A 21,332-nucleotide genomic window follows, 5' to 3' on the forward strand; every position below is an offset into this window, starting at 1 on the left:
GGGACTGCCCCACTTAGGGGTTCCCCAAACTACGATTATTGAATCTAATGTTCCACGTAGGCAGGTTCAAAGAGAATGGTTCCAGAGCTGGCTTAGAAAGGAAGCTGGGGGGAGAAGTGGCCACTACCATCTCTCTGAACATAGTGATAGAGGCAGAAGGCAGATAAGGGGGGTTCCCAGAGAATCTCCGACCCGCCCCACAAGTGTTTACATCAGATGCTTTTGTGCAGATGGGGAAAGCTGCCCAGGGTCTTGTCCACGCATGCCCACAATGGACTGGGGATCCGTCTGTGCACTGGGAGAATGGGGTGGAGCCACGGGAAGTTCACACCTTGTGCAGGGAGAAGGAGCCTGGACTCTTCAGCTCCTGTATGGTGGCCTGGTATTCAATCTGTGAGATGGTAGCCTGTTAGTAGGAGCCCATCTTGCTTTGCTGAGAGTTTTTTTCTCGTTTCCTTTTCACCCAATAAATTCCTCTCTCCTCACCCTTCAATGTGTCCGCGTGCCTAATTTTTCTTGGTGACACAAGAACCCGGATTTAGCTGATCTAAGGCTCAAAAATTCTGCATCAATAGGACAAATAATGCTTTACTGAAAGAGTTCCAGACAAGGAGACGATGCTGCAGTAAATAGGGTGTCTATGGGTTTCCACAAGGGAAAGGGTCGCATGATAGCCTCCTGGACAAGATAAAAAAAGTAGCCTGAATGACGATAGTGGTAATTAGGTATATTCATAGAACCCTGAATAAATGACCATATCCAAAAGAAGGGTTGATCCTCTGGATGGTTTCTACTGGTTTACCACAGGGCTCTGATGTAGTCACCATTTTTATTAATAATTAGATAAAGGTATAGAAGGAAGTGTTATCAAATCTGGAGATACTGAAAAGTTAAAAAGTAAAAAGTTAATCATAAGTTTTGGACCAAACAGGATTCTAAATAGGCTGGAATGATAGATAAGACCAAAATGAAGAAATTCAGTAAGAATAAATAAAACACCTGAACTTAGGTTAAAAATCAACAAACGATAAGATAGTAGAGGTATGTTTTACTAGCAAGTCTTCAGGAGGTAAAAAGTCTTAAAGGTTTAATTAGCCAATAGTTGATTAGAAGTCAATAATGTGGCTGCTCACGATGGCTCACACCTGTCATCTCAGTACTTTGGGAGGCTGAGGGAGGAGGATCACTTAAGACCAAGAGCTCAAGACCAACTTGGGCAACACTACAAAAACAAATTAAAAATCAGCCAGGCATGGTGGCACATGCCTGTAGTTTCAGCTACTCGAAAGGCTGAGGCAGGAGGATCATCTGAGTCCAAGAGTTCAAGGCTGCAATGAGCTGCGATCACACCACTGCACTCCAGCCTGGGTAACGGAGTGAGACCCTGTCTAAAATTTATAAAAAGGCAATAAATATGAGATGATTACAAAAAGGTGATACAATTTCAGGCTGCATTGATGGAAACTGCAGAATTTTCTGAACTTTGAGGTAAGAAAACATTTCCTAAGACACAAAAGGCATAAGCATAAAGATAAAGACAGATAAAATTTAACCATATTAAAATTCAGTGACTGTTCCTCAAAAGTCACCATTAAGAGAGTGAAACGTCATGCCACATAGTGAAAGATGTGTGCCATACACGTAGCAAATAAGACTCATAAACAGAATATATAAGGAATGCCTACAAAGCAGTTGAAAAATCAGGCAGACCAGCCAGTAGAGAAAACATGCAAAAGGCTTAAATCAGCACTTCCAGAAGAAGGAATCCAAAGGGCCAATAAACATATGAAAAGGTGTGTAACTTCATTAAAAGTCAAGTAAATGCAAATTAAAGTCACCATTCCATCATGTTCAGACTATGGGATACCACACAGCAATGAAGATTTATAAACTACAGCATTATATAGCATGAATAAGTCTTAAAAGCACAATATTGAGAGAGAGAAGCCAAACATTAGAAAATACAAAATGTATGGATTCCCTTTATATGCTCCTCTATTTCTACTGGGCGCTCCTTCAGGATGAAGGAGGAGGGCTCAAGGAAAGAGGGCATAGTCTTTTAAACTATGTTCTTCAGTGATGCAGGCTTAAATGGTAAAAAAATGAAAGCAAAGAAGATTACCATGAAAATCAGGGCAATAGTTAGCTCTCACGGAGGTCATGAGCAAAGGGCAAGCAGAGGGCTCTGGCATCCTGGAGATGTTCTGTTCTTGACTGCAGTGGTTTCTACATGAGCACTGACTTAGTAATTTGTTAAATGCAATATTTATGTTTTGTTCACCTTTCCAAATGTATGTTATACCTCATGATTTTATAAAGGGTCAGAAAAATAAAAAATAAAATGGCCAAACCATAGACTCTCTGGTAGCCACACAGCCAGACGCAAACTTGGATATAATGCAGAAGTAAATTTCTCACTCTTTATTGTGTCCCTGTGCTCAGAAGGCAAAAATGCCTATTGTAGAACACTCTTCCAATCTAAAAGGTCCAGAAGGAAAAATGGAACACTAGGAAGAGAAATACTTCCTAGTGTCTCTCTTCTATTTTCAATGTAAAAAGTGAAATAATGATTCCAGGTCAACAATAGTTGTCAATGATTCTTTTCCTCTGGGCCTCTAATAGGAACATTATTATAACGGCATAACTTACCCAGCTGGTACTATTGACTGTCCTGAATCGAAGTGCATATTTTAAATCAGATGAAACAGGTGCCAACTCAGGCTTTATCCATTCAATCTGAATCATTCGTTTGATGCCCAAAACTGGTTTCACACTGAAAATCTCAGGTGGTTCAGTTTTCGCTGAAAATAAAAATCATACAACTCTCATATTTGCAAAAAGATAAGAATTTGCTAACAGCATCCATCCAAAATTGAAAAAAGAAAAAACCTTAGAAAGGAAATGATAGTGCTTTGTGGTCTGCTATATGAATGCAGATGGCATTTGCAAGGCAGTACAAAAGGAATGTCGCCCCCACCCCCAACCCCAACACCTCTGAAAAAGGAATACCCAGTGAAAAAAGGATGCATTCCTGTGATTTTTCAACAAATCAGCCTCTTATTGATTGGGTCATCATATGCTATGCCAAGCAGAAAGGAGGTAAAAAGAGACCACAGAACCAGAAAATAGGCTGTCTCTCTTATTTACTCTGACCTCCCCTAGGCCTCTCCTTCCTTGACCTCCAGGATGATGGAATACCCACTATAAACACTATCAAATAACTCTCATTTTCCTTCCACACTGCAAACATTCTAACCCCAAATTTCTCTCTTTGAAAATATGCATTTTTCTAGTTATAAAAGTAGCATATGCTCATTATACAACATTTTTTAAGTGTAGAAAATACCAAGAAAAACTAAAAATCATCCATTATCCCACCAACCAGAGATAACCCTTATTACCATTTTGGTATATTTCCTTTCAGCTGTTTTCTGCGTAATTATTTGCATTATCCTTTAAACAAAATTGATATGCTAAATAAAGCTTTTGTTTTTTTAAAATATGCAATCAGCATATATCACCTTCTATTAATAGTTCTTCAAAACATGATTTTTAAGGTTCATAATATTCTACTTTATGGATTAACATAATTTTTTGACTTATGTTCTATTATTGCACATTCACAGTATTACAGTAGGTAGCTAATCAGGCATGAGCAGGACAGGAGAGGGCTCCCCCTACACACCACCAGGAAAGTCAGGTGACCATCAGGTGATGCTCAGACAGTTGTCACGCTGCCTTGCAAACCTAATAATTGGCTGCAGCCAGCAACAGGGAAAGGCAGTTTCCCAATAAATAAAAACATCTGTAACTAGTGATTGGCAGCTCCAAAATAAGATCTCAAGAATTGGGCTGGACGCAGTGGCTCACAATCCCAGCACTGTGGGAGGCTGAGGCAGGCGGATCAAGAGGTCAGGAGTTCAAGATCAGTCTGGCCAACACAGTGAAACCCCATCTCTACTAAGAATACAAAAATTAGCCAGGCGTGGTGGCAGGTGCCTGTAATCCCAGCTACAGGAGGCTGAGGCAGGAAAATCACTTGAACCCAGTAGGTGGAGGCTGCAGTGAGCTGAGATTGGACCACAGCACTCCAGCCTGGGCGACACAGCGAGACTCCATTTCAAAAAAAAAAAACAAAACAAAAACTCAGGAATTGGGCGAGTAGGCTCAAGCATGGGCATTAAGAGGCAAAATGGCAGAGTTTAACTGGTATATGAGCTTCTGGGGGCATTCCATTGGAAAAGGGAAGAACACCTCAGGTGAGCATGCGTACGACTCCAGTAAACACACTGCGCATGCTCACTTCCTAAGTGCCAGCTGGCCAACGTGCAAGTGGGCAGATCACCGTAAGGGAAGAATCAAGGGAAATGGGACACAAGATGCCAGAAGTAGGCCAGCATGGAAAACCCTAAGTCCAAGGTTAAATGGGGCACCTGACTGCCAAGACGCCCACTTAGCCCTCTTCCAAGGGCTGTTTACCTTTTTTCCATTCCTGCTCTAAAACTTCTTTTCTTTTTTTCTTTTTTTTTGAGATGGAGTCTCGCTCTGTCACCCAGGCTGGAGTGCAGTGGCGCGATCTCGGCTCCCTACGAGCTCCACTTCCCAGGTTCACACCATTATCCTCCCTCAGTCTCCCAAGTAGCTGGGACTACAGGCGCCCACCACCATGTCTGGCTATTTTTTTGTATTTTCAATAGGGACAGGGTTTTACCGTGTCAGCCAGGACGGTCTCGATCTCCTGACCTCACGATCCGCCCACCTTGGCCTCCCAAAGTGCTGGGATTACAGGTGTGAGCTACTGCACCCGGCCTCTAAAGCTTTTTAATAAACTTCCACTCCTGCTGTAAAACATGTGTCGGTTTCTCCTTCTGTCCTATGCCCCTCAGTTGAATTCTTTCTTCTGAGGAGGCAAGAACTGAGGTTACTGCAGACCCATTTGGATTTGCTGCAGGTAACTCAGATAACTTCCACCACTAACAATAGTGTTTCTAATTTTTCATTTAAAACTTCTTAAGGACAAAGGCTGGACTTGATCACAGAGTCTAGAATTAACACCTGACATTTAGCAGGTATCAAGTATTTGTTAAGTGAATGAGTAAATGGATGATAGTTGAATTTCCCTTTACATCTCTGATGGTTTCCTTAGACCCCTTAGCACTAGCTGACTGGGTAAAAGGGCATGACCGTTTTTAGGGCTGCTGTCACACAGTGCCATTTTGCTTACCAGAAAGGTTATACTAATTTCAGTTTCCATCAACATTGTATGAATACCCATTCACCACACTCTTGCTGGCTAGAATTGAATAGTATTATCTTTTCAGTCTTTGTAATACTGTTTTTTTAATTTTTAAAATTTTTAATTTTTGTGAGTACGTAATTGGTGTATATATTTATGGAGCATATGAGCTGTTTTATGCAATGTAAAATAATCACATCATGGAGAATGGGGTCTTTGTAATTCTTGAAGAGTTTTGGAAAGCAAAATCCCTACTTAGAGACATGGACTTTAAAACATTAACTGGGTAAAAATATTCAGAAAGCTCTTGTTAGCTACTCAAAAAATAATTTGTACTGATGCCTGGACTAAAGGGTGATCATCAATCCGTGTGGCCACTAGTAAGTAGAGCTGTATACAATAAACATATTAAATATTTCCATAAAATTATTGATATGTATTGAGCACTTGATAAGTATTTTTTTAGGTGAATCATTTTGTTGAATCCTTTCAACCACCTAACATTTATTATATTCATTCTACAGAAGATAAAACTGGTATTGGAAAAGGGAAAATAACTTTCTAATAAGAAGCCAATCTAAGGCTCATTTGTATCCACACCAAAGTTCCTGCCCTTACTCATTACACTAAACTACCTCCAGTCAGAATAAACACAAATACCTAGTGTAGTTCCACTTAACTCTAACACTCTGTCACCAAGAAGATAGAAAGTATTAGTTACTCCTCTGAATAAAAATGGCTCTCAGAATACCTCATTAAGAACTGATTTATATCAAGTGACATCAGCAAAATGGCAGACTAGGTAGCTCTACGTTCTTATTCTTCCATGAAAAGATTAAAAAAAAAAAAAAAAAAAAAAAAGACAGGGCCGAGAGTGGTGGCTCATGCCTGTAATCCCAGCACTTTGGGAGGCCAAGGCGGGTGGATCACAATGTCAGGAGAAAAAGACCATCCTGGCCAACATGGTGAAACCCTGTTTCTACTAAAAATACAAAAATTAGCCACGTAAAGTGGTGCGTGCCTGTAGTCCCAGCTGCCTGGGAGGCTGAGGCAGGAGAATCACTTGAACCTGGGAAGCAGAGGTTGCAGTAAGCTGAGATTGTGCCACTGCACTCCAGCCTGGGAGATAGAGCAAGACTCTGTCTCAGGAAAAAAAAAAAAAAAGGGACACACACTGGCTGAACTAAACTTGTAGGAGCTCTGGAAATCAACCCAAGGTTTATAACCATAATAAACACCAAATAAAGACAAAGTCACCTTCAAAGTGGCAGGAAAATAGTTTTGTGGCTGTCTTACTTGCCCTTGCCCCACCCTCTGCCTGAAACATCAGTGGTCTTGGTTTGGAGAAGGTGGCATCTCTGCTCTTATTTCCCTTCTACCAACTGGAGAGAACAAAGAATACTTATTTACATTCCAGCCTGTTGGAGGGCAGACTAAACGACTGGTCTCTGTTTTGCCTAACTTTAATCTTAGGCAGGAAAAGAGCCAGGCAGTGCTCATAAAAGCTACAGGGAGACTACGGATTCGTGGAAGCCTGGGGCAAGAGATTATATAAGGAGACATACAATAAATTATATAAAATCATAAGGAGAAACTGGGTAAGACTCTTTGGAAAATTAAGACATTCAAAAGCGGCTATGGCCGGGCACAGCATCTCACACCTGTAATCCCAACACTTTGAAAGGCCGAGGCAAGCAGATCGCTTGAGCTCAGGAGTTTGAAACTGGCCTGGGCAACACGGTGAAATCCACCTCTACAAAAAAATATAAAAATTAGCTGGGTGTGGTGTGTACCTTAGTCCCAGTTACTTGGGAGGCTGAGGTGAGAGAATGGCTTGAGACCAGGAAAGGGAGGTTGCAATGAGCTATGATGACATCACTAAACTCCAGCCTGGGCAACAGAGCCAGACCCTGTCTCAAAAAACGAAGAAAAAAAGCAGCTGTGTGTATACATAGTGTGACTGAGAAAGCACCATCCAGACCTAGGCAAGATGTATACTCAGAAAAGAACTGAGAAGACTTTAAGTTTTCACCTAGGGCTAATCCCTAGGCTCAGAGTAAGCCCAACAAATCTATGAAGAACAGCCCCAGAACAGAGTCAGTCTGCAAAGACTTGAAGAGGTAGCTGTTTTTTCCAATGCCTAATTTTTAACAACAACAAAAATTGCAAGGCATACAAAGAAACAGGACAACATGGCCCGTTTAAGTAAACAAAATAAAACCACAGAAACTGTCCCTGAGGAAGCCCAGCAATCAGAATTTCTAGACCAAGACCCTAAAATGAACATCTTAAATATGTTCAAAGAGCTAAAGTTAAACACGGACAAAGAACTAAAGGAAATCAGGAAAATGATACATGAACAAAATGAGAATATCAACAAAGATACAGAAATTTTTTTAAAAAAAGAAGCAAACAAAAACTCTGAAGTTGAAAATCATAATACCTGAAATATAAATTCACTACAGGGGTTCAGCAGTAAATTTAAGCAGGCATAAGAAACAATCAGTAAAGGTGAAGATAGAACAACTGAAAGTATTGAGTCTCAGGAACAGAAAGAAAAAAGAATAAGGAAAAATAAACAGAGTCTAAGTGACCTGTGGAACAGGATCAAGCCAACCAATAAACACATTTTTGGAGTTTCTGAAAGAGAAGAGAGGAAGTGGTGGAGAGATTATTTGAAGAAATACTAGCTAAAAAGTCCCCAGATTCGATGAAATAAACAAATCTACAAATCCAAGAATCCCAGTGAATACTAAGTAGGATAAACCCAAAGAGACCCACACTAAGACACATTACAACCAAACCCCAGAAAGAGAAAGTCAGTCTCTTGGAAGCAGCAAGAGAGATACAACTCATTACATACAATGGATCTTCAATAATAATATCAACTAATTTCTCAGCAAAAACCTTAGAGCCCAGAAGGCAGTGGGCTAATACATTTAAAGTGCTGAAAGAGAAAAAGAATTGTCAAATGAGAATTATACACCTGGCAAAACTGTTCTTCAAAAATGAGGGAGAAATTAAGACATTCCAAGATAAATAAAAGTTGAGAGAGTTCATTACCAATAGGCCTGCCCTATAAGGAATGCTAAAAGGAGTCTTTCAGGTAGAAATGAAAGGACACTAGACATTGACTTGGAATCAGATGAAGATATAAAGATCTCCAGTATAAATACATGAGCAAATATAAAAGCGAGTATTATTGTAATTATGGTTTATAATTCCTCTTTTAATTTTCCAAAGAATTTAAAAGATTAATGCATAAAAAACAATTACAGCTTTATGGTATACAATGGATACAGATATAATTTGTGACATCAATGACATAAAGTGGAGGTGGGGAATGAAGCTGTGTAGCAGTAGAGTTCTATATGCAATTGAAGTTAAGTTAATATCATTTCAAATTAGATTGTTACAACTTTAGATGCTATTTGTAGTCCCCATGGTACTCTCAAAGAAAGTATCTACAGAAAATCCTCAAAAGGAAGTCAAAACATGTCACCATAAAAAATCAACTAAACACAAAAGAAGACAATAATGAAAAAAATGAGGGATAAAAAACTATAAAGTATAAAGAAAACTTTTAAAATGTCAAAAGTAAGTCCTTCCTTATCAATAATTACTTTAAATGTAAATAGGTTAAACTCTCTAGCCCAAATACACAGATTAGCAAATAATTAAAAAAAAAAAAAAATCCAACTGTCTGGGCACAAAGGCTCATGCTGGTAATCCCAACATTTTGGGGGGCCAAAGCAGAGGGTTCATTTGAGGCCGGGGGTTCAAGACTAGCCTGGGTAACATAGCAAGTCTCTATAAAAAATAAGATAAAATTTTTAAATGTAAAAAAAAGATCTAACTATATGCTATCTACAAAGACTAACTTTAGATCTGAAAATACAAATAGATTGAAAGTGAAAGGATGAAAAAAGATGTTCCATGCAAATAGTAACCAAAAGAGAGCAGAGTGGGCATACTAAAATCAGACAGAATAGATTTTAAGTCAAAAACTGATGCATATCAAACATAGCAAAAGTTTATTCATTTAGGTACCACTAATTATAATAATTTGTGTCAGAGACTGGACCAAAGTAACCCCTGGCATTATCTGTGAAAAAAGGTTTAAGCAAATTACCACTGTAAATTGGGGGTAGGGGGGACATATTTCAATTAGAAATCAAATATATATATATATATATATAAAGATGGAATCTCACTCTGTCACCAGGCTGGAGTGCAATGGTGTGATCTTGGCTCACTGCAACCTCTGCCTCCCGAGTTCAAGCGATTCTCCTACCTCAGCCTCCTGAGTAGCTGGGACTATAGGTGCGCACCACCACGCCCAGCTAATTTTTGTATTTTTAGTATACACGGCCTTTCACCATGTTGGCCAGGATGGTCTCAATCTATTGACCTCATGATTCGCCCACCTTGGCCTCCCAAAGTGCTGAGATTACAGGCATGAGCCACCGCACCTGGCCCAAAATATTTCTAATTGCTCTTAAAAGTACTGTCATAGTTCTATCCACTTGAATTTAAATTAGAAAAGTTCTAGTGAAAGTAATGGCAAAAACCACAATTACTTTTGTACTAACCTAAAAATTATAAAATTATTATGCTTATTATTCTGATATTATATGCTTTTATTAAAGGATTCCAAAAAAAAAATCTTAGTACTTAGCAACACTTTGCCAGGTCCTAGAAACATATAATAAAAACAGAGTTTCTTCAGAGGTTAATTTTGTAATTCCAGTATTGTATCAATTTAGGCCAAAATTCCTCCTCAAAGTTTTAAGCAGTGCCAATTACAGAATATTTAAATAGATACTAAATCTGGTTGAAAGAGGGACTAGAAAGTTTGTTTTGTTTTGCATTTTCTTTGTAACTGAATTTGTTTTTTAATATTTTAATTGCTAAAGTAATAATACACTTATTTTAAGAAAGTAAAAATAATAATAAGGTTTTTGAGAAAAAGTAAATAATCTTGTCCCTTTCCAGGCCCATCACCGTGAATTAACAACAATGTTTACAGTGTGGAGTGTCTTCCAAAGGGAGTTCTTAAAAAAAGTTTTATAAAGAAACCAAGTCAAAAACTACCCACAAAGAAAGCCCAGGCATAAATGGCTTCACTGAGGAAATCTATGACAGATTTAAAAATAATTAACACTAGTCTTTCACAGACTTTTCCAAAAAATAGAAGATGAGGAAACACTTACTAGCTCATTCTATGAGGCCAATATTACCCTGATACCAAAAACAAAGATATCACAAGAAAGTTACACACCATATCCATGTTGAATATAGAAGCAAAAATCCTCAACAAAAAACTAGGAATCCAAATTCAGCAACATATAAAAAGAATTATACACCACAACTAAGTGGTACTTATTACAGAAATACAAGGTTTGTTTAACTTATGAAAATCATTCAATGTAAGACACCATTTTAATAAAAGACAAAACCACATGACCATCCCACCAGATAAAGAAAAGGCATGTGACAAGATCCCACACCTATTCACGATAAGGAAACACTCAACAAACTATGAATGGAAGGAAATTTTCTCAATGCAATGGGTATCTACAAAATCCATAGCTAACATCAAACTTAAATGATGAAACACTAGATGCTTTCCCCCTAAGATCAGGAACAAGAAAAGGATGTCTGCTTTCAACACTTTTATTCAATGCTATACTAAAAGTTCTAGACAAAGCAACTAGACAAGAAAAATAAAATGTATCCAGATCATAAAGGAAAAAACAGAATTATGTTTGCAGATGACATTACCTTGTATACAGACAGTCCTAAGGAATCCACCTGAAAAACCTTTTAGAACCAATAAACAAGTTCAACATCCAATTACCAAATCAATATACAAAAATCAATTGTATTTATATACACTAACAATGAACAATCTGAAAATAAATTAAGAAAGCAATTCCATTTACAATAGCATTTAAAAGAATATAGTACTTTGGAATAAATTGAACCAAATAAGTGTACGACTTCTACACTGAAAACTGTAATAAATTAATGAAAGAAACTGAAGGCAGCCTAAATAAATGGAAAGATATCCCATGTTCATGGATTGGAAGACTGTATATTCTGAAGATTACAGTATCCGTATTGAAATTGCAGCTGCCTTCTCTGCAGAAATTGACAGGCTAATACTAAAATTTATATGGAAATGCAAGGGACCCAACAGCTAAAATAATCTTGAAAAAGAACACAGTTGGAGGACCCACTTTCCCAATTTCAAAATTTATCATTAGGCTACAGTAATCAAGACAGTATGCTATTGACCTAATGACAAAAATATAGTTCAATGGAATAAAATTGAGAACCCTGAAAAATACCTTACATTTATGGTGAATGAATTGATTTTTACAAGGGTGCCAAGACAATTCAACAACATGGTGGGGGGTGTGTAGGGGCAGAAGTCATCTTTTCAACAAACGGTTCTGGGATAACTGGATATCCACATGCAAAAGAATAAAGTTAGACCCCTATTTAACACCATACACAAAAATTAACTCAAAATGGATCAACAATTCAAATGTAGGAACTAAGACTTTAAAACTCTTAGAAAAAAACTACAGCAGTAAATCTTTCTGACCTCAGGTTAGGCAATGGTTTCTTAGATATGACACCTAAAGTACAAACAATCAAAGAAAAAAATATACATTTTTGACTTCATATAAATATTTTTCTACCTTAACCATGTAAAAAGTAAAAGAAAACCCACAAACAGGGAGGAAATATTTGCAAATTACATATCTGATAAGGAACTTGTGCCAAGAATATATAAAGAATTATTAAAATTCAACAATAAAGACAACTCAATTATAAGTAGGCAAAGGATTTGAATAAACATTTCTCCAGAGAATATATACAAATGGCCAATAAACACATGAAAAATGTTCAACATCATTGGACATTGGATAAATACAAATCAGAACCATAACAAGGTATCACTTCACACCTACTAGGATGGCTATAATTATAAAAAGATGGACAATAACAAGTGTTGGTGAGGGTATGCAGAAATCATAACCTTTATGAATTGCCAGTGGGAATGTTAAATGGCACAGCCACTTTGATAAAGTTTAGCTGTTCTACCAAAAGTTGAACATTGAGTTACCATGTGACTCAGCAATTTCACTAGGTATATATCTAAGAGAATTGAAACATGTCCACACAAAAAACTGTACACAAATATTCACAGCAACATTATTCATAATAATCAAAAGGTAACAACAAGCCAAATGTCCATAAACTGATGTACAGGTAAACAAAATGTGGTATATCCATCCAGTGGAATATTATTTAGCTATAAAAAGAAATAAAGCACTAATACATGCTGCAACATTGATGAACTTTGAAAGCATTATGCTAAGTGAAAGAAATTAGATACAAAAGACCACATATTTTATCATTATATTTTTATAAAATGTATAGGCAAATCCATACAGACAGAAAATAGATTAGTGGTTGCCAGGGAATGAAGGAAAGAGAAAACAAAGGATTGGGGACTGACTGCTAATGAGTATGAATTTTCTTTTGAGGGCAATAAAAATGTTCTGGAATTAGTGGTGACATTTGTACAACTTTGTGAATACAATAAAAACCACTGAACTATACACTTTAAAAAGGTGAAATTTACATAATGTGAATTATATCTCAATACAGTTATAATTTTAAAAGTGGTGAAAATGAGTCTTTGGAAAATATATATATATATATTTTTTTGGAGACGGAGTCTCGCTGTGTCCCCCAGGCTGGAGTGCAGTGGCGCCATCTCGGCTCACTGCAAGCTTCGCCTCCCGGGTTCACGCCATTCTCCTGCCTCAGCCTCCTGAGTAGCTGGGACTACAGGTGCCCACTACTGCGCCTGGCTAATTTTTTGTATTTTTAGTAGAGACGGGGTTTCACCGTGGTCTCGATCTCCTGACCTTGTGATCCGCCCACCTCGGCCTCCCAAAGTGCTGGGATTACAGGCGTGAGCCACCGCGCCCAGCTGGAAAATATTTTTTTTAAGTCAGAAGTAGTGAGGCATTTTAAAAACGAATAATTTTATGCTCTTTTCCTTTATGAGCAATGACATTGGCAGGGTGAGGTGGTGGGGAGAGACCTTTTTGTTTCTTTGAGTGCAATTACAAACTACAAGAGGAAACCAGTGGCCCACAAAATAGCTCTTGTTTCTCATTCCTTTTTTCTCATTTGGTGAATCCCTTCCTTCCTCCCTTCCTTCCTTTCCTCCCTCCCTCCCTCCCTCCCCCACTTCCTTTCTTCTTTAATTAGAAGATGAACTTTCTGTATACCCACAACACGTATTATATCCTTGAACTTGATGAGCCTACTTTTGAGTTCACAGATACCTCTTTAACAAAGAAGGAGGTAAACATTTAATAAAGAGTATATAAAATATCAAATAACACTTACCTATGTCCTCTAATCTCCAACATGTCATATCAGATTTAATTACACCATCTCCATTTTCAGCTTCCACCTCAATGGTATAATTATCTGGGATCGTTATTCTTGGAAGGAAAAAAGAGCACGAAGCACGATTTTCACTTGTAGAACTACTGGTTGTACAATTATCATGTTTTTTTCCAAAAGCGCTTTGAAGGAAAAAGTTATTCAACATGAGTTTAGTACAATGGTTTGGAAACTTAGCCATATTTAATGTATTAAGCAGTATTTGTTAGTTTTTCTCTGGGTTTTTCTTGAGAACTGTATAGTCCAGGATATTTGGTTGTCCTCTTTCCAACTTCCTTCCTCACCTCCAAGGAAAGGTAAAGGTTACCTGCTTTCTGCCACCTGAGATGCTTTAGGAGCCATGAAAACCTCTTTGGATCCCTGTAAGTCATGAAAAGTTACAGTTGCAGTGTATGTCCTATTGGCAAGAAATCATGGGTAGGTTCCTGAAAAAGCCAGATTCTAGCCTTAAAAATTTATTCTTTTACATATGTATGTAAAAATATATTTATATATATAAGGATTTGTTAAATACATTACGGTAGATACATAAATAGAATTTAAAATGATGGTTTTTAACATACTATATTGATTGATATGGAAAGATGCATCTATTGCTGGTGAAAAAAGTAGGATGCATATCATGTATAGAACGATCATAGTTACATAAATATAAAGATATTTACATAACTATTTGTAGAGATATCTAGAGAGATCATCAAAATGTTCAAGTTGTTACCTTTGGCAGTGGGATTCTGGGTAACTTTTTACATTCTTTATAATTTTTCAGGTTGAATTTTTGAACATTAGTATATATTGTTTTCAGACAAATCTTTAAAACAGATAGATTGATGATAGATTAGATATATACTATCAAGCTGTAACTTAACGAAAACAAATACACATATTAGTGGGAATCAGATGGGTGGTTCTAGCTATAGTCCACATGGTTCTGGGGATTGTGGAGGAGATAAAGCAGGCTGAGAACAGAAAAGAAGGCCCACCTTGCAAGGTACCAGTGTTTGCTGGTGTGCAGGAAGAAGTCATACAGGAAAACATAGTCACATAGAATCATGGAATTTTGAAACTAGAATGGACCTCAAGAGTGGTTGATGGTTATTTTACAGCACAAAAATGGCCTCCAGGGCAATGTGTCATGGTTATAAGCACAGGTTCTAGAATCAGACCAGGTTTGAATCATGGCTTTGCCCCTATTAACTGTGTGACTTGGGCAGGTTCTTTAACCTCTCTGTGCCTTAGTTTTCTCATCTGTAAAATGAAGACAGTAATATATCTATAGCATAGGGTTATGAGGATGAAATGAGCTAATACACATAAGGCACTTTTAAAATGTCCAGCACAGAGTCAATACATGTGAGCTGTTACTACTGTTATTGTAGTTGAATGCTTCTGCATTTATTCATGCTGTGACCTTTGAGAAATGACCTTTCTCTCCTTTTCCACACCTCTAGACCTCCTTTCAGCCTCAGTTCAAAAATCACTATCTCCATGAAGGCATCCCCAACTCCTCCTTTTTTCCCCAGGAAAAATTATTTCCTATTGTTTCTGGACATCAGAAACATGACCCACTGAAAAGTGCTCCCAGGTAGGCCATCCACAGGGAAACCCTTCCACTTTGCCTGGAAGAGATCCTCTTGCAAAAATGCAAGCAGTCTAGGAGTTCTGGAGAGCCTAGCTGGCCTGAGGCCATCAAGGGGAGCTGTGTATAGGCCTGGGGACGCCCAGGTGTTTTCTATTTCTCCATGTCCAACTGGTGATAATAATGACAACCCAAAGGGAAAGATGGAGGAAGAGGGGAAATATTTCTATAAGACAGAAAAATAGGAGTAAACCTATAAAGGTGCCCAGATTATTCAACACTGGGACTAGAACTGACAAATCTGGAAGAAAAGTCATTTGGATCACGGGTTATTAGGCCTCTATCATTCTTATTTTCTAAAACAGGGATGAGCAAATGACAGTCTGTAGGTCAAATATAGCCCATCTCTTGCTCTCGCACAGCCTGTAGGCTTAAGACTATTTACATGTTGTTAATGGTTGAAAAATAAATAAAACGAAGAAAAATACTTTGGGGCATGTGAAAATTACATAAAATTCATATTTCAGTGTCAATGGATAAAGTTTTATTGGAAAGCAGCCATGCCTATTGGTTTATATATTGCCTATAGCTGTGTGAGTGCTATAGCAGTAGTGTTGAAAAGTTCTGACAGAGACCGATCTCCTTCTGAATATTACTATATTTACCATGTGGCCCTTTACAGGAGAAGTTTGCTGACTCCTATTTTAAAGCATCTCTCTGACATAGGTGCTCATAGCTATATCAGTGCTGCAGAGAATACTGCTTGTTTTTTTTTTTTTTTTCATTTTTTCCACTGAAAACATAAAGTGGACTTCCCTTGCAACATGAGATTTTGCTTAAAAACAAAGAATTTGCAATCACAGACTAAAGATCATCTTACAATGCTTCCCAACATGGGCCCCCTTATTCATTATTCACAAGAAGGAAGTAATGAGCTATGTTAAAAAGTTTTGTTAAAAAGGACAGGCACGGTGGCTCATGCCTGTAATCCCAGCACTTTTGGGGGCTGAGGTGGGCAGATCACTTGAAGTCAGGAGTTGGAGACCAGCCTGGCCAACGTGGTGAAACCCCGTCTCTACTAAAAATACAAATGTTAGCCAGGTATGGTGGTGTGCACCCGTAATTCCAGCAACTTGGGAGGCTGAGGCAGGAGAATCACTTGAACCTGGGAGATGGAGGTTGCAGTGAGCTGAGATCACGCCACTGCACTCTAGCCTGGGTGACAGAGTGAGATTGTCTCAAAAAAAGAAAAAAATTTTTTTTAACCTGCAAATATTTACTTAAAACATCTAACTTTTGGCTAGAATTATAATTAAAAATTATAAAATTTTCATTCTACAGAATTGGAATAAAGAGGGATGCTTAAGGTAGTAAAAAAAAAAAATTGGGGAATCATTGTCCTGTGGAACACTGCTTGACAGAGGTCACACAGCAAATTAGTGGCAGACCATGGTCAATTGCCTCTTGGTTCTGGGATTACAACCCTACTTACTATATCTGGATCCAGAAAGAATGAACAGTTTTATAACACATTCTGGGAAGAGGCAGGGTATAGTTGGGTGGAGTAAATAAACAGATTTTTCCACTGTGACTGATCTCAGCCAATGGGGAATCCAGGAGGAGGTCACCACTGGCTATGCCTCCCCTCCCTCTGCAGCTCCAGATCCCGTCCACAAGCCACTGGATGCACACAGAGATCACCCAGAAGCTGTCACTGAGGAAACTTTTTTGCTTCATCTGGGATGTGAATCATGAATGAATCAGGAGCCTCTGCCTCCCCCATGCCCCAACTGATAAAACACAAGCTCCTGTACTTACTAAGTTCTCTTAGCTGTGTACTGGGTATAACTAGTTTCCTTTCCTGGACTCCAAGTGCAGGTTAAATTTTTCCTATAGTAGTAGACACAGGAAATGTTCTCAGGCTTAGCTGGCAGAGCTAAATAAATTAAAAACATACACACACAAACACAAAAATTTCAGTATACAATAAATATTGCCAGCATTGAACATTTTTAATGGAAAATATGCTGATCAAAAGCTAGATTTTTTTGGTTAGTGGCTAGATGTAATGGGTTCTTTCAATTAGGTTCAATGGAAAGAATCTAACTTCATCTCTTTAATTATTCCCTTTGAAGAGCTAGATTTCTACTTTTTTAAGAAATCCTTTTTTACATTCTTACTTAAAAGTAACACTGGAGAAGCAAGCATTTTTAAAACACCAAGAAATACATACAAAGTATTTGTGATATACTCAGTAAAGCATCAAATGGTAGAATCACCCTGGATAACCCATGGGTAACAGATGATGAGGGCATAAGCAAGAATACGACCATGCCACACTTCACCCATGTGTATCAACAATTTTCTTTTCCAGAAGACTGTACAGTAATTTATGAAATATCTTCAACTGTATCTCCATATCTTAGAAATCTTGCTCCTGAGAGCTCCCCACTCCATAGCATCCACACTTTCATAGGGAAACCAGATACTACCATCTAGAACAGGGACTTAGACCTTTAAGGGTTCATGGGTAGAATTCAGGGGTCCATGAACTTAAATGGGGAAAATTTACATTTTTAATTTTCACTAACCTACTGTTGAAATTTAGAATTTTCTTCCATCATAAGTGTAATCAGCAAACCACAGTAATAGCATCATTGCCTGTGACTTTGTCACCATTATAAATCACAAATATTTTCATATCATATTTTGGTTGCTGCAGGTACCTTAAAATATTTATATGGTTTGGTTGTGTCCCCACCCAAATCTCAACTCGAATTGTATCTCCTAGAATTCCCATGTGTTGTGGGAGGACCCAGGGGGAGGTAATTGAATAATGGAAGCTGGTTTTTCCTGTGCTATTCTCATTGTAGTGAATAAGTCTCATTAGATCTGATGGGTTTATCAGGGGTTTACGCTTTTACTTCTTTCTCATTTTCTCTTGCTGCTGCCATGTAAGAAGTGCCTTTTGCCTCCTGCCATGATTCTGAGGCTTCCCCAGCCATGTGGAACTGTAAGTCTAATTAAACCTCTTTTTCTTCCTAGTTTCCGGTATGTCTTTATCAGCAGTGTGAAAATGGACTAATACGATTTGAAAAAATTATCACTATTTCTGAATTAAGGTAATTATTAATATTAGATCTAAATTAAGGCAATTATTAGGTCTTCTTATTTAATGTGTTAATAATGAAGACCACATATTACCAGATCACAAATTTGTTTCTTTAATATTTTGATGATTTCATTTCAGTATATTTTGGTATCTTTGTAATGCTATTTATTTTATTTGTGCATTTACAAACATTGTTTTGAGAATTAGCCCACAGACTTCACTAGATGACCAAGGGGTTGATCATAAACACACACACACACACACACACACACGCACAACTAAGAACTAAGAGCAATTTTAGACAAAGGGCCATGTTCAGCTCTGAGGCTTACACTCAATTCTTTGTTGAACCTTTGGCAAGATCATAGTCTTAAGAAGCAGGCATTTTTGAGAGAGGAGGGCAACTTCTTAAATTACATATCAAAGGAAGCTCTAGTGCTTCCTAGGAAGGAAGTCTCTACCAGATAAGAAGTAGGAAAAAGCTGATCACTTCTAACAAGTAAATATGGGGGCAGGGATGGGGAGGGAATGAAAGGAAGGTAAAAGAAAGAATTCTGATGTCAGTGTTCTTGATAGAGCGGTACAAACAAGCGGATGGGTTCCATGCACCAAGGTCATCTGGCTGGTAGCCTATTTCACCGGGTACAGCAAGCCTGGGGAAGATTGCCAGGCTGTAGTCTAGTAGGATTCCTCAATCGCTGGGCAAAGTATGGGTCCTTGGCCTGTTAGGAACGGGGCCACACAGCAGGAGGTGAACAGCAGTTGAGTGAGCATTACCAGCTGAGCTCCCCACCCCCACCCCCACCCCTACCTCAGAACAGCAGCAGCATTAGATTCTTATAGGAGCTGAACCCTACTGTGAACTGCGCATGCGAGGGATCTAGGTTGCTCGCTCCGTATGAGAATCTAACTAATGCCTGATGATATGAGGTAGAACAGTTTCATCCCAAAACCATTCCCTGACTCCCAACCCCACCCCCTGTCCATGGAAAAATTGTCTTCCATGAAACTGGTCCCTGGTGCCAAAAAGGCTAGGAACCACTAGTCTAGGGGAAGCCTCATGTTCCACTAAGCACCAACTCTACAGTGGCATGGAAGTCCTAACAATGTGCTGGCAGAGGGTGGCCTGGTGCAACTCTTCACGTGAGCTCCATGCAGGTGAATGTAGCACACAGGGATCCAGAAATTTCCCTGTGCCCTCAGAGTGGGGGGCGAGGATACAGCTGTGAGACCGGACCAGGCCTGGGATGAGGATGAAGCAGCTTCTATCCACAGAGGAACTTCAGGACCATGGGCAAACAACTGGCGCATAAGCTATGGCTCAAAGCACAGCCAAAGCCAGCTGTCCCATGGCAGATGGCAGAGGGGGATCAGACCACACCAGACAGTTCAGGAAAGACAGAGGGCAACACAAAGACTTCTTCCCACACATCCAAGACTGCAGTCACATAAGCCTTGCTCATCTATTCAGACACCATCTTAAGGAGGAGCAGAGAGCAAGACAGGAACCCCAAGAGACTGAGTTAGCCAAAGACATCTTAAACCAGAAGAAATGACACAATGTTAACAAATTTAAGTGCTACCCACACCCTCCTCTTTCTCACCCTTGCCTGACTTTCCAGTGGTAAGGGGACTTTAGAAATTGATTTGTTTGATCATAGAAAATAGGGATGCTCCATTTCTCTGCATATCTGAATAATATTATATATATTTCAACTCTGTCAGAGGTGTTACCCTATAACACGAAGGTGGTATAAAGGGGTTCCAGAATGGGTGGCATTCATTGTTTTGTTTACGTTTGGGATTTTAAAAGGGCTGTAAATGTGTGTTTGTATATACATTCATGCATTTGGTCTATGAACTAAGCATTGTCTACATGTGTAAAGGAGCCACTGAGAATGACAAATGAGGGTGAGGGAGAGCTAAATGGCTTCCTGTTGTGTCAACATTTCTAGCTCTCTCCAGAGAAGCTGCCTTCCTCCTAGTCCTGCACATGAGCCCGGCACCCACAGCACCCATCCAACAAGCAGTTCAAAGGCTTTCTATCTTTACTACTTCCACGCTGAAAACCATGACAAAGCCAGTGATCTCCAGATCCAAATGCTTAAAAGGACCAAAGTTAACTGGACCTGAATCAAATAATACTGCATGTTACATAGAGATTGAAAGCTACACCATTAACACATTTCTCAAACAGCCCATGCAGCTTGGAACACTCCCTGGGGATTTTTGGGGTCAACAAGCAGAATGTTAACAGACCCCATGCCTCCCAACTGTCAGGAGGAAGTGCAAAGTCCTACAAGAGGTGAACCAAGCGTTAGCTCGCAACCCAGGAGGAATAACTCACACACTGTCCCACTCACTCCCTGTCTCCATGGCTCAAGATAAGGGCAGTGCGTGCACAGTGCATGTGTGTGTATGGGGGGGAGTGTAGTGTGTGGTGTGTATGTGATGTGTATAATGTGTGTGATGTGTGTGTGGTATGTGTAGTATGTGTGCATAGTATATGTGTGAATGGTATGAGTGTGTAGTGTGTGTGGTATGTGTGTAGTGTGGATGTGTATGTGGGGTGTGTGTGTAGTGTGTGCAGGGTATGTGTGGTGTATGTGCAGTATGTGTGTAGTGTGTGTGATGTGTTTATAATGTGTGTATAGTGTGTGTCTGCTGAAGTGTGTGTGTTGGTGTGTGTGTGGTGTATATGGTATGTAAATGATGTGTGTGTGGTAAGTGTGATATGTTTGTGTGATATATGTGACATATGTGTGGTGTGTGTGGTATGTTTACGATGTGTGTGTGGTGTGACATGTTTGTGTGGTATGTGTGACATATGTGTGGCATGTGTAGTGTGTGTAATGTGTTTATAGTGTGTGTGTAGTGTGCTGTGTGTAGTATGTTTATGGTGTGTG

General features: G+C 38.8%; 1 protein-coding gene across 1 annotated transcript in view; it reads right to left on the reverse strand.

The window, feature by feature from the left end:
• The window catches only part of IL31RA (interleukin 31 receptor A), an 80,118-nt gene that overhangs the window by 33,744 nt on the left and 25,042 nt on the right, over window positions 1-21,332 (reverse strand). The window contains exons 5-7 of the mRNA XM_050793150.1: window positions 17,133-17,250; window positions 13,676-13,857; window positions 2,650-2,801 (exon numbers count right to left, since the gene is read on the reverse strand). Of these exons, the coding sequence (XP_050649107.1) occupies window positions 2,650-2,801; window positions 13,676-13,857; window positions 17,133-17,250 (452 nt within the window). The remainder of the gene's footprint in view (window positions 1-2,649; window positions 2,802-13,675; window positions 13,858-17,132; window positions 17,251-21,332) is intronic.

Source organism: Macaca thibetana, chromosome 6 (genome assembly GCF_024542745.1).
Source record: "Macaca thibetana thibetana isolate TM-01 chromosome 6, ASM2454274v1, whole genome shotgun sequence".
Taxonomy (NCBI): domain Eukaryota; kingdom Metazoa; phylum Chordata; class Mammalia; order Primates; family Cercopithecidae; genus Macaca; species Macaca thibetana.